The following is a 12,173-nucleotide window of genomic DNA, read 5'->3' on the forward strand; positions in this document are numbered from 1 at the left end:
GACTGGCCCGCCCGTTCCCCAGACCTGAATCCAATTGAGCACATCTGGGACATCATGTCTCGCTCCATCCACCAATGCCACATTGCACCACAGACTGTCCAGGAGTTGGCGGATGCTTTAGTCCAGGTCTGGGAGGAGATCCCTCAGGAGACCATCCGCCACCTCATCAGGAGCATGCCCAGGCGTTGTAGGGAGGTCATACAGGCACGTGGAGGCCACACACACTACTGAGCCTAATTTTGACTTGTTTTAAGGACATTGCATCAAAGTTGGATCAGCCTGTAGTGTGGTTTTCCACTTTAATTTTGAGTGTGACTCCAAATCCAGACCTCTATGGCTTGATAAATTTGATTTCCATTGATAATTTTTGTGTAATTTTGTTGTCAGCACATTCAACTATGTAAAGAAAAAAGTATTTAATAAGAATATTTCATTCATTCAGATCTAGGATGTGTTATTTTAGTGTTCCCTTTATTGTTTTGAGCAGTGTATATAAATACATGTGCCACAAAGATCAGATCTGAAATCTCAAACTCGCTCTTCCCTGAACAGTGCAGTAATATTATCAAAAACTAGTGAAGATGGCCCGCGGTGTGCCACCCTGCCATGGTTATTGGGCGGAAGGTAATGGCTCACACAGAGAGGCCAGGTGCTGTAGCCAGGTAGAGATGAGAACCCAGCGTGTTCCTGCACACTCAGCTGCAATCAGCACTTTTGCCTGCCTGGGTCCTGTCCAGTTGGGCACACCGTAGAAATATGTCTTACAACGGAAAAAGAAAATCTGCTAAATTTTGTTATTGGACAGTTCACAGTAGTACCTTCCCGTTTCACTCTATTTCAAAACTCATACAGAAAGGACATGTGCTGTAGCCAGGTAGAGAAGAGATCCCAGCTTGATGCTAGTGCACACTCAGCTGCACACTTTTCTTCTTTCAAGGACAATGAGGTCGTGAAACATTTATGTGTTCCAAATGGCACCCTATTCCCTTTATAGGGCACTACTTTTGACCAGTGCACCATACACTACTTTTGACCACTGCACCATACACTACTTTTGACCAGTGCCCCACAGGCTCTGGTCAAAAGTCGTGCACTACATAGGGAATAGCGTGCCATTAGGGAGAGAATCAGGATAGGCTCTCGGAGGTGTTGCTTAGCTGCTCAACCTACATGCAGGTAGTGGTACCACACGGGTCCCATGGGAATCAGGGGTGTGGGATAGGTGGGGTGGGGAATGGAGGGAGAGGATGAATCTAAAAAGAGGGGCAGATAGGATGCACATTCTGGATGGGGGGGTGAGTGGTGAGGTATGGGAAATGTTGTTTCATTTGACGGAGATTGATGACTTCTCCTGCTATTAATGTAGCAGCAATTCTAATATTGTCTAAACTATTATTCGTCTGTTACCGTGGTAACTTGGCTGACAAGCTGATTTTCAGAGGGAGTCCAGGGTTTTCTCTTGTATTATGCTGTGAGAAATACAAATGAATTCGCAAGTTTAGCCAACTTTGCTTTTGGTGTTTCTCCCATATATGCTTTTAAATGGACTTGTGTGTGTGTGTGCACGCATATATCTGTATTTCTATGTACCAGTATGTGTGTGTGTGTCTGTCTGTGTGTGGAGAGGTGGCGGGTTCACAGTTTAGTTAATGGAAACACTCCTCTGAGTTTGGCGAAAAGTGCCCACCGAGGGGTGTAAGGGGGGGGGGGTCGGGTTTAGCGATGAGGTAATGGCCTCCCACTGTTCAACAACAGAGCCTAATGTTGCCGTGGGGAATTACGAGCGACCCCCAAGTATGTCCTCTTCGTTAAAAGCACCAACCTTTGAATCACACACAGACACACAGACATGCACAGACACATGCATGTATGCGCGTATGAACGTATGTATGTGTACAAGCACGCTGGCACACGCTGCACACACACGTTCACACATACATACACACAAGTACTGTTCTTCAGATCGCCAGCTGCGGTGGAATGTTGCAGAGATTCCGGCAGAGTGTGTGAAGGAATTCAGAGCCGTTTGGCCTCTCAACTCAGCGGCTGGCGCTAATGTTTTTTCTCCCATTTTTTCGGCCCTCTCTGGAACTTATGAATCTAAATTGGTTGTGGAAAAAGTACACAATTGTCATACTTTAGTTATAGTCAAGATGCCTTAATAGAAAATGACTGAAGTAAAAGTGGAAGTCACCCAGTGAAATAGTATTTGAGTAAAAGTCGAAAAGTATTTGGTAAAAAATATACTTAAGTATAAATCATTTCAAATTCCATATACTCTATTAACCAAACCAGGCGGCACCATTTTCTTGTTTTTTATTATTATGGATAGCCAGGGGCACACTCCAACACTCCAACACTCCAACATCATTTACAAACAAAGCATGTGTGTTTAGTGAGTCCACAGATCAGTGGCAGTAGGGATGACCATGGATGGTCTCTTGATAACTGTGTGAATTGGACCATTTTCCTGTGCTGTTAAGCATTAAAAATGTAACATGTACTTTTGGGTGTCAGGGGGAAATAATGTATGGAGTAAAAAGTACATTATTGTCTTTAGGAATGTGGTGAAGTAAAAGTAAAAGTTGTCAAAAATATAAATAGAAAAGTAAAGTACAGATAACACAAAAAACTAAGTAGTACTTTCAAGTACATTTACTTAAGTACTTTACACCACTGATCTAAATGTAGCAGCAGCACAGTCCATTTCCTCAACATACACATGCATTGCATAGTCATCGTTCAATTGACATTGCTGTTAGTGCTTTGAAGATACTGTACATGCATGGGCTCGTTTGTCAGTCACATTCTAAGTGCAGTAGGATAGGTTGCGGAGAGGTTGTGGAGAAGTTGCCGAGGCGTTTAAGTCCCCCCCATCTCATAACAGGGCCATGTGCTGATTGGAACAGGTGAGAAGGGGGGGTATTGATGTCAATGGCGTTTTCATGGCAAACAGCTGGACTGGTTTATTCAAACACCCAAGGGTGGGCGTGCAAGGGGGAGTTGGGGGACCGGGGGGGGGGTTAGGGGAAGGTGACCTGAGAATGACACCCCGGGAGGCGGGTTTAGGGGCCATTTTACGACCAGGGGAGCCCAGACTGGAGGGGAGCGCTCGTTTATTTTAATCCTCACAGGAGAAGCGTTTCACCGTGCTGAGGCTCCAGCTCTGCAGCCTGCAGTGGAGGAGAACAGATGCCACCGCAACAAATTAGCTAAAGGAGGATATTTCAGTTGTTGGGGTTGTTCTTTCTTGAGCGCATTCCTTTAAACAAAAAAGGCTTTTCGGGCTGTGTTTTTATGTGTAAATGTGATGGTGCTTGGTGGTGAGGTAGTATTTGTAAAGTTGTGGATCAGGGTTGGGGTCAATTCCATTTCAATTTATTCAATTCAGGAAGTGAAAGTAAAGTGAAGGCTTTTCAATGCAATAGTTCCTGAGATGATTGAATTGAAATGGAATTGACCCCAACCCTATTGTGGATACCCTGGCTGTATCTAGAAGTGCCTACTATAGGTGCTTACTTCACTACATGCTAAGCATACAAGTTCATATCACACAAAGCCGTCGTAAAACAATGTTTTTCTTCGGAAAAACAACGTTTTTCAAAAGTGGAGGGTTTTTACGACACGTCTAACCAGAAGAATAGGCCTCCATTGTGGGAGTGGGAGCCAGAGAGGGGTGGATAGTCACACTTATTGTGCGGTGGGAAGCGGAGGGCTAAAGCAGGGACATAAACGCAGTCCCATGGTGTGAAGGGTTCGCGCAGGGGTGAAACTTTTAACTCCCTAACAGAGGACGCAGCCTTGGTCCCGCCGCATGGCGCTCTGTTCCCCCTTTCATTGGCTGCTTAAAAGGCGGAGCTAGGGGGTGTGTGGTGGCGGCCGGGCTCCCACACAACAGAGCGCCCCACAGCCTCTCCACCCCTCTCTCTCCCTCTATCTCTCTCTCCTTTTGAGACCCCTAACACTACATACACCCCCTGTGCTCACCACCATGATTCGTCACAGTATCATCAAGGATATGTCCTTCTTGTGGTTTTTGTGGAAGCACTCTGGCCTAAGGGACTTTGCGCCTCATTTGTCAAAGCTTTGTTGAAATTAAAGTAATTGGTTCCCCTTTATTTTTATGGTTCTATCATCCAAAACATCACCTAATAGCCACCTTTTATTGCCTGATAGATACACAGTATGTTATTACACTGCAAAAACATGCGGCTCTAGATAGGCTTCATCATATGACTCGGTTTTCTAGTTCAGTTTGGGCCTCTTCTCCGCACTTCTCTCTTAGTATCTTCCTCTCCCCCTCATCTATGCCCCTCCACTCCTCCTCCCACTACTCCACCCCCCTCCCGCCCCCTGCTTCTGCCTTTTTTTGGGCCCTGCTGAAAGGAGTGTTGTGGCTTTTGTTTTCCTGAAAAGGAAACCTGTTCCTCCCCTTTTCGCTTCTCTCTTTTTTTTTGAAGAAAAAGATGAAATGGAACCATTCCACCAGGGGTAAAAAGGCAGAGGGACATAAATCAAGTTGGAACCACTGAGCTTTCACTCCCCGGGTCAGCAGGGGTCACGGGGCGGGTTCACAAAGCTTTAGGCTGAGCAAGACCAGAGTGCTCCTCTGCCGAGGGCGCCGGGTCACGGGGCCGCCAGGGTCGAAGGTTAGGGATCATGCATACCAGAATGATGGCTTTCAAGAGCACAATTATACTTTGAGGGGATGTGTATGAATGTAGGACAACACTCTGCAAACATAGCTATTCCGTAATGCACCTAAGCTATCCCACTGCAGAGAGATTTAGTTGTATGAGCTTTGTTTGGATGTGTGCTAAGGGATGGTACACTAAAAATCTATACTAGTACTTGAGGACTTTATTAGTGCTTGGTGTATTTTATGTATTGAAAAGCTAAATATAATTTTGCTGTGACATGAAATATTTTGGACTTTTTAGAGACAGTATAGCAAGTGTCTACTGTATTGGTGGATATCAAAGAAGTGTATGCTTGCACCAGCAGCGTCAGTTTGCTATGAACTCATAGATATTCCAGGTGTTTGGTTTGGTAAGAATCACAGTTACTGTCCAAGAAGTCATTTTTTTCTTTGAAAGACACAGTTTAAGAGGAAGTTGAGGTTTCCATGTTCTTTTAGTGAAGTGTAGACCAGATGCCTGGACAACGTCAGGCAACCATCGCTGACAGCAAGCATTTTTTTCTTCTCATAACGCCAAAGCGAATGAATGCTTTTCCTCTGTGGTCCCAAAACAGTACATTGAAATCATATGCTGCTCGCCAGGCCTCATTTATAACGTGTTGCTGTCTTCTCTCTCCTCCACTGCCCTCCCCCATCCCCTCCTTCCCTCATTCTCTCTCTTTCAGGTTCATCAACGCGAGACGAAGAATAGTACAGCCCATGATCGACCAGTCCAATAGAGCAGGCAAGTCTGCCGTCAAATTTGAGTGGTTTCAATTCATGTGGTAAAGTTGTTTCAATTCAAGTCAACGTCAAGACATTTATTTCAAGAAAACAGGTTCAACATACATTTAAAAAAAATCTTGATTTTAAATCAAATAAAAACATCTCAAAATGTAAAAATAAATTAAAACATAAATGAATCTGTTTTTTAACAAAACAAAAACGGTGTACTTCTCCTGCTACTATCTCCAGTCTTGCCCCTTCTGGTCTTCGATGTGTTTAACTGAACGAACGGACTTAACTACGGGAGTGAAGGGCCACTAAAACCCAGAGGATTAGCCCAGACAAAGCTGCTAATCACTTTGACTGGCTAGTCCACTGAAAGTTTAACCTTGGATTTAAAAAACAAACAAGGACCAAGTGAAACTGAAGCTAAAATATGACCAGTTATTTTCCCTTGCTTTTTTACAAATTGAAATTTAATTTCAGAATTTTAACTTTTTGATGAAAAAAAACACATATTGGCTACTGTAAAAAGTTGTGGAGTAGGACTTTGGTTTACTTTGTTAGTCTCTCTCTCTCTCGCTCCCCATTCTCCCTCTCTTCCTCTCTCTCCCTCTCTGCTAAATACAGAGCAGTCCCCTGGCACATGCCTTGTTTTGGAGCTGCTGTAAAATTTATGACCTGTGATGAGGGTTAGGGGTTAGGGTTGCATTAGGGGGACTCTGTAAAGTTCAAAGACGGACCGAGGAGCTTGAACTGTTGCTCTGGCTCATGTAACCAGAACCAGCCTCTCTACCTGAGGCTGCCTACACTTTATGATATGAAGGAGACAGAAAGCCGAATCACAGTCCGTTCTGTCCTATATCCTTCCTCCGCCACTAATTGTTCCATTTATTTAATTACATTTTTATTTAACTACGAAGGTCAGTTAAGAACAAATTCTTATTTACAATGACGGCCTACACCGGCCAAACCCGGAAGACACTGGGCCAATTGTGCGCTGCCCTATGGGACTCACAATCATGGCCGGTTGTGATACAGCTTGGATTCGAACCAGGGTGTCTGTAGTGACACCTCTTGCATTGAGATGCAGTGCCGCTGCGCCACTTGGGAGCCCCATAAGTGATAGTGGACAGATTTGTTATTTGTTATTATTATTTATTTATTTATACCTTTATTTAACTAGGTAAGTCAGTTAAAGAACAAATTCTTATTTTCAATGACGGCCTAGGAACAGTGGGTTAAATGCCAGTAACCTGGTGGAAAAGTAATTCCTTAATTACGTACTGTAATTATGGTTAGCCGGTTTGCTTAAACGCGTGTTTAATGAGTCAAAGAGTTGTTATAAGTTACTTATTTCCCATTTACAGTGCTACTGTGTAATTTGAGGTAATTATGTTCTAGTTGCCAGAACAGTAATCTATTTGCTGATATCAAGTTGCTCTTTCACAGCATAGGCCATAAGGACAACTCTTACCACTACATACAAAGTCGTTTGTTAGTAATTAAGCCTATTGATGAAGAAAATTACCTACGAAATAATCTTGTAATTAGAGGATAATAGTGAGAGAATAACGAGCACAGACCAAACCAGGAAAGGGAGGGGATGTTTTATGGGGGCGCACCGGTAATTAAAACTTATGCAAGATTCTAATTAGCATTTCCTTCTGTCTCGGCCTGTGTTTTTTTGCCAGTGACTGGAGGAGGGCCCTACACCCCAGATGGTCAACCAATGGGAGGGTTCGTCATGGACGGCCAGACACACATGGGAATCAGACCACCTGGTAAAGACTCCTATCTCTTAACTCCTACATCCCAGACACACACATGCACGTATGCACGCACGCATGCACACACCACACACACACAAACCTTTGAGTCCCTCAAACACACACCATGGACCTGACTGGTTCCCATTCCCCCCTCCCCTGTCACAGTATAATTGACTAACCCTATCTCCCATGCCCCCCCACCTTGCAGAGACACAGTCTTGACCAGGTGTGACCGGTCACATTGCAATATTTGCATTAGCTCACCTCACTGACCCAAATAATGCCTTTGTCCTCTTTATCTCTGTGTCCCTTCTCTTCCCCCATCCTCACTCACACCTCTCTAATGTGTCCCTCTTCTCTCCCCGTAGGGCCCATGGGTGGGATGGGTATGGGTGTGGAGGGACAGTGGCATTACATGTGACCCCTTGCTAACGGACTTAGCACAGAGCCCAAGGGGACGCACTGTAAGTATCAAGCATCCACATGAATGTAGAAGTGTTTAGAAACATATTATATTCCTACTTACAATAAAAGTGACTCCAAAATGACACAATTACATGATTTACCATTCATTTCTATTGGGCACAAAATCATCTTGAACACAGTCAAAACAAACAGCAAATTCATCCAGTTTGTAGAGTCACAAGCTTGATGTAATCATCGCCTACATATATACACATACTGTACATATAAGTGACTTTGTCCCAATACTTTTGGGTCCCTAAAATGAAACCGGAAGGTGGCAAGTTCAAACCCCCGAGCTGACATGGTACAAATCTGTCGTTCTGCCCCTGAACAGGCAGTTAACCCACTGTTCCTAGGCCGTCATTGAAAATAAGAATTTGTTCTTAACTGACTTTCCTGGTTAAATAAAGGTAAAATAAAATAAAATAAAAAAGAGGACTATGTACAAAAAGTGCTGTCATTTCTAATTTCACCTGATATGGATGAAAATAACCTCAAATTAAATATGACAGTCTGCACTTGAACCTCGTAGTTAGTGTATCCTTTCAGAATACAAAGTGCTGTAGTAGGGAGCCAAAACAACAACAGAAATGGTGTGTACCAATACGTTTAGAGCTCACTGTATCATGAAGAATGCATAAGGCGTGCACACTAAGTCAAATAAATAAAAACGTGTACGGTATAGAAACGCAGCATAAAGCTACTGCCACGCTGCAGCATAAAGCTACTGCCACGCTGCAGCATAAAGCTACTGCCACGCTGCAGCATAAAGCTACTGCCATGCTGCAGCAGGATGAAAAGGCTGGCAAAAGCTCATTGACTTTGTCTAAATGAAATATGTACACGCCGGTGGTGTGACCAATTGATTTATTTGACTGGTCATGTGGACAGAAATTACACCCTTTCCTTGCTCCCGCTGCTCACACGCACTGTGGGAAAGAACGTGTTATGGCTGTCCACATTCCAAGGGTCAACCATCGGAGAGAAAAAGAAAGCGCAGCTCTGCCTCTCAGATGTGCATATTTGATGTTTGTTTAGGAACAGCGAGAGTGGATGCTCTATGGAAAACCACAGTGCTAACGAAATGTGTCATGTGAACATTGTTAATGGGGTAGGAGGTGGCATCTGAAATCCTATGGGAACAGAAGACAGACATAGGCCAAGAGTCAATCTTCCTCTGCCGTCTGTTGAGTGATAGAGTGGCTAAATATAGACGGGCTAATTAAGGTAAAGTTCTCAAAGATTGCAGGGTCAATTAATCATAAGAGATGTTCTTTGACGTCCCATTGAATGAATGAATCATTAACGAGGTACATTAAACGTTTTCCCCCTCTTATTTGATTAAGGACTCCAGTTCTGTCATAAGATATTTTCATTAAGCTCGGCGAATGGGGAAGATTAAGCGAGCCGTTTACGGCCTGGACTGGAGAGAGACTGGAGAGAGACACTGGAGAGAGAGACTGGAGAGAGACTGGAGAGAGAGACTGGAGAGAGAGACTGGAGAGAGACAGGAGAGAGAGACTGGAGAGAGACTGAAGAGAGACTGGAGAGAGACTGAAGAGAGACTGGACAGAGAGACTGGAGAGAGATGGGAGAGAGAGACTGGAGAGAGACTGGAGAGAGAGACTGGAGAGAGAGACTGGAGAGAGACTGAAGAGAGACCGGAGAGAGAGACTGGAGAGAGAGACTGGAGAGAGACTGGAGAGAGAGACTGGAGAGAGACTGGAGAGAGACTGAAGAGAGACCGGAGAGTGAGACTGGAGAGAGAGACTGGAGAGAGACTGGAGAGAGAGACTGGAGAGAGACTGGAGAGAGACTGAAGAGAGACCGGAGAGAGACTCGGGACATGGCGGGTTTTGTAATACAGTCACTCTGCAACTCTTCTTCGAACTAAAGTCAATTAAAAAACTCCTCAGGAGGAGCATTACGCTTTCTTCCCCTCGCGATTATCGAGCTTATGGGTCCTTGGGAAACAATGCACCTGTCAGTTCGTATCCAAAGCAAGCCATGCAGAAGGCCCCGGACCAAACGACTGTTCCCTGGTCGTTTGGCCCCCTTCTTTCCTTTCTTCTTATTCTGCAAAATTAGCCCAGGCTGGGCAAAATCGTCATTTTCCCTTCCCAGACAATAGGCGATTACGGGCCCACAAATTAACGAGAGTACAGGATTATTCCCCTCCCCGTACAAAATGTTTCTCTCTACCCAGAAACCCCCTCAGGCATCCTTTGGTGAACTTCCTCACTGACCCCTGTGCGTCGCCCTAACACTGCTGGAGGCCATTGTTTAAAGGAGCCTCTCCGCCAATTATTCGGCCGAGGTTTGCTAACATCGTTCCGAGGGGTCAAGGTTGCCATCTTTTGAGGGGAGGACCTGTAAAGGGACTCAGGAGAAAGAAAGAGAACGAAAGAGAAAATAAGGCTTGGGGGGCGTTTAGCCTCTGCTCTCCATCGGGAAGTAGCGCCTGTTGATTGGGTCCCCTGGTGTCAGTGAAACAGAATGGGTCAGCCACGCTGCTCTCTTGCTCAGCCGCAGAGTGCTGCACTCTAGCCGGCTCTAAATGCTCGACCAATGGCCTCTTTTTCCTCCCTCCTACTCTCCTTTAAATCATGTACACTGATCCAAGAGTTAGTGGGATAGGGGAAATCCATTTGTCCCGACATGTCACCCCATTGTAGTGCCGCTTCACTGCACACTACACAACTGCTTCACATGACCTAAAGTAACAGTGCAGAGTGCTGTCGTTTTAAACTGACACTACACAGTGTTATAGTGTTAAAGTAACACTACACAGTATTATTGCTGAAGTAACTTGTACACACTGGTGTTGTTTGCAGTTTTACTCGTTGTTTGTTTTTCTTTGTTTTCCCAGCAGAACTGCCAGGTATTCCCGAGGATGGTGTGTCCCGTGGTGGTCCGATCAGCACGGATATGGGCATCGCTCTGACCTCCACGGGTGCCCCTACCATCACCTCTACCCTCCCACCAACCAGCCCCGCCACTGGGGCATGATCTCTCGGTGCTGCCCCTCCCTCAGTGACTCTTCCGTGACCCAGCGATATCGATTGCGCTGGTGCCCAGCCCAAACTCACCACCATCGCCTGACTGTTTGTCAGTGGGGCTTGTGACTCCCCCTTCTCCAACTCCCCCCATTTCCTTAAAGTGGTTCAATTTGAGTAGCCACTGTTGCTGAACCACCACCCTGACTTTGAGAGGCCTTGGAAACCCCATCATGCCTTGTGAGGACTTCTTACATTGTGAGGACTTCTTACATTATGAGGACTTCCCTTCTGGGGACTACAATTACTGGAGCTCTCCAGTGGATACTTCGATACTGTGTTAATTCAATACAAACAAACAATTAGTCCTTCACTTTTCCCCCCTCTGCTGCATGGCATGGACAGTTATAGAGGGCGAAGGTACTCTTGTCTTGGCAGTGGACCTGTACCAAGAAAATAAGCCGATGTCTGTATTTCCTGGAGGGTCTTTTCAAAACAACAGACACCCTGGAAACCATTTTTTTAAATAATGAAATTGTTGTAATTCTGGAAAAGGACAATAAGGTGAGGCAATAGTGTGCTGTTTACTGTTTTACCACAGACTCTCTGCGGATGAGTAACGATAACTATTGCAAGTGCTCTGGTATTGCTTTGCCGTACTCTGCTGTTTTAAAAAAAAGGACTTGACTTGTCGCATTCACACTATGTGTGTGAGTCTTTTTTCATAGACTTTTATCTCCTACCCCCACGAATCTCTTTGCGTTTGAAAATAAAAAATAAATCACAGGACCAGTTTCTCTCAGTTTGTTGTATGAATACAGAAAGGAACCATTTCAATACTTTGAGGTCCTGTCATACAATTTATATTATGTGTTAACTAGCTTTGTAACACTTAAGTAACTAGAGTGTAATTACAGATTAACTACACAGCTAGCCTATAAGAGTAGTAATTACAGAACTACTACACAGGTATAAGTGCAACTCAATGTAAAGTGCTAGCAAAACCCCAGTTAGTAACCCGGACAGTTAGTAGGAGGGTACAGCTTGGTACAGTACAGTGATGGGAAAAATTACACAGTCGATTTCCTGCCTGCCGGCTGACCCCTTCCTGCTTCGCCTGGGTAGCTCTGTATTTATTGACTAATTACTTTGTTTGACTCGCCGACTGTGGTGGAAAGGGCTTATGCAGACACAGGTTGTGTCCCAAATGGCACCCTACCCCCTATATGGTGCACTTGTTTTGACCAGGACTCATAGGGCTCTGGTGCCATATATTATATGGAATGTGGTGCCATTTGGGATGCATCCACAGTGTTGGTGGTGGAGGTAAGAACAGAGAAGGGTCACTATCTCTCGCTCTTGGTCTTCTCAGCTGCTGTGTGAGGTGTGGCTGAAGGAAGCAGGCTGTTGAGGCCAAAAGGTTATACTGAATGACGGACGTTGTTGTCACGTCCAAACCCCGACGAGAACAGACCAGGTGGGCTTTGAAGGTCCACTAAATGAACAAGCACATTGCTCTATCGTCCTGTTCTTGTC

At 44.9% G+C, this 12,173-nt stretch overlaps 1 protein-coding gene across 2 annotated transcripts in view; it reads left to right on the forward strand.

Moving 5' to 3' along the window:
- Nucleotides 1–11,423, forward strand: part of LOC115103862 (homeobox protein Meis1-like) — a 36,410-nt gene extending 24,987 nt beyond the window's left edge. Inside the window, exons 10-13 of one of the 2 annotated variants that reach the window (XM_029624868.2) lie at nt 5,365–5,423; nt 7,099–7,188; nt 7,545–7,640; nt 10,511–11,423. In XM_029624868.2, coding sequence (XP_029480728.1) covers nt 5,365–5,423; nt 7,099–7,188; nt 7,545–7,597 — 202 coding nt within the window. In that variant the 3' untranslated portion in view covers nt 7,598–7,640; nt 10,511–11,423. The remainder of the gene's footprint in view (nt 1–5,364; nt 5,424–7,098; nt 7,189–7,544; nt 7,641–10,510) is intronic. The other variant, XM_029624869.2, reaches the window with a different exon arrangement.
- The last annotated feature ends 750 nt before the right edge of the window (nt 11,424–12,173 follow it).

This window comes from Oncorhynchus nerka, linkage group LG15, assembly GCF_034236695.1.
Source record: "Oncorhynchus nerka isolate Pitt River linkage group LG15, Oner_Uvic_2.0, whole genome shotgun sequence".
In the NCBI taxonomy this organism is placed as follows: Eukaryota; Metazoa; Chordata; class Actinopteri; order Salmoniformes; family Salmonidae; genus Oncorhynchus; species Oncorhynchus nerka.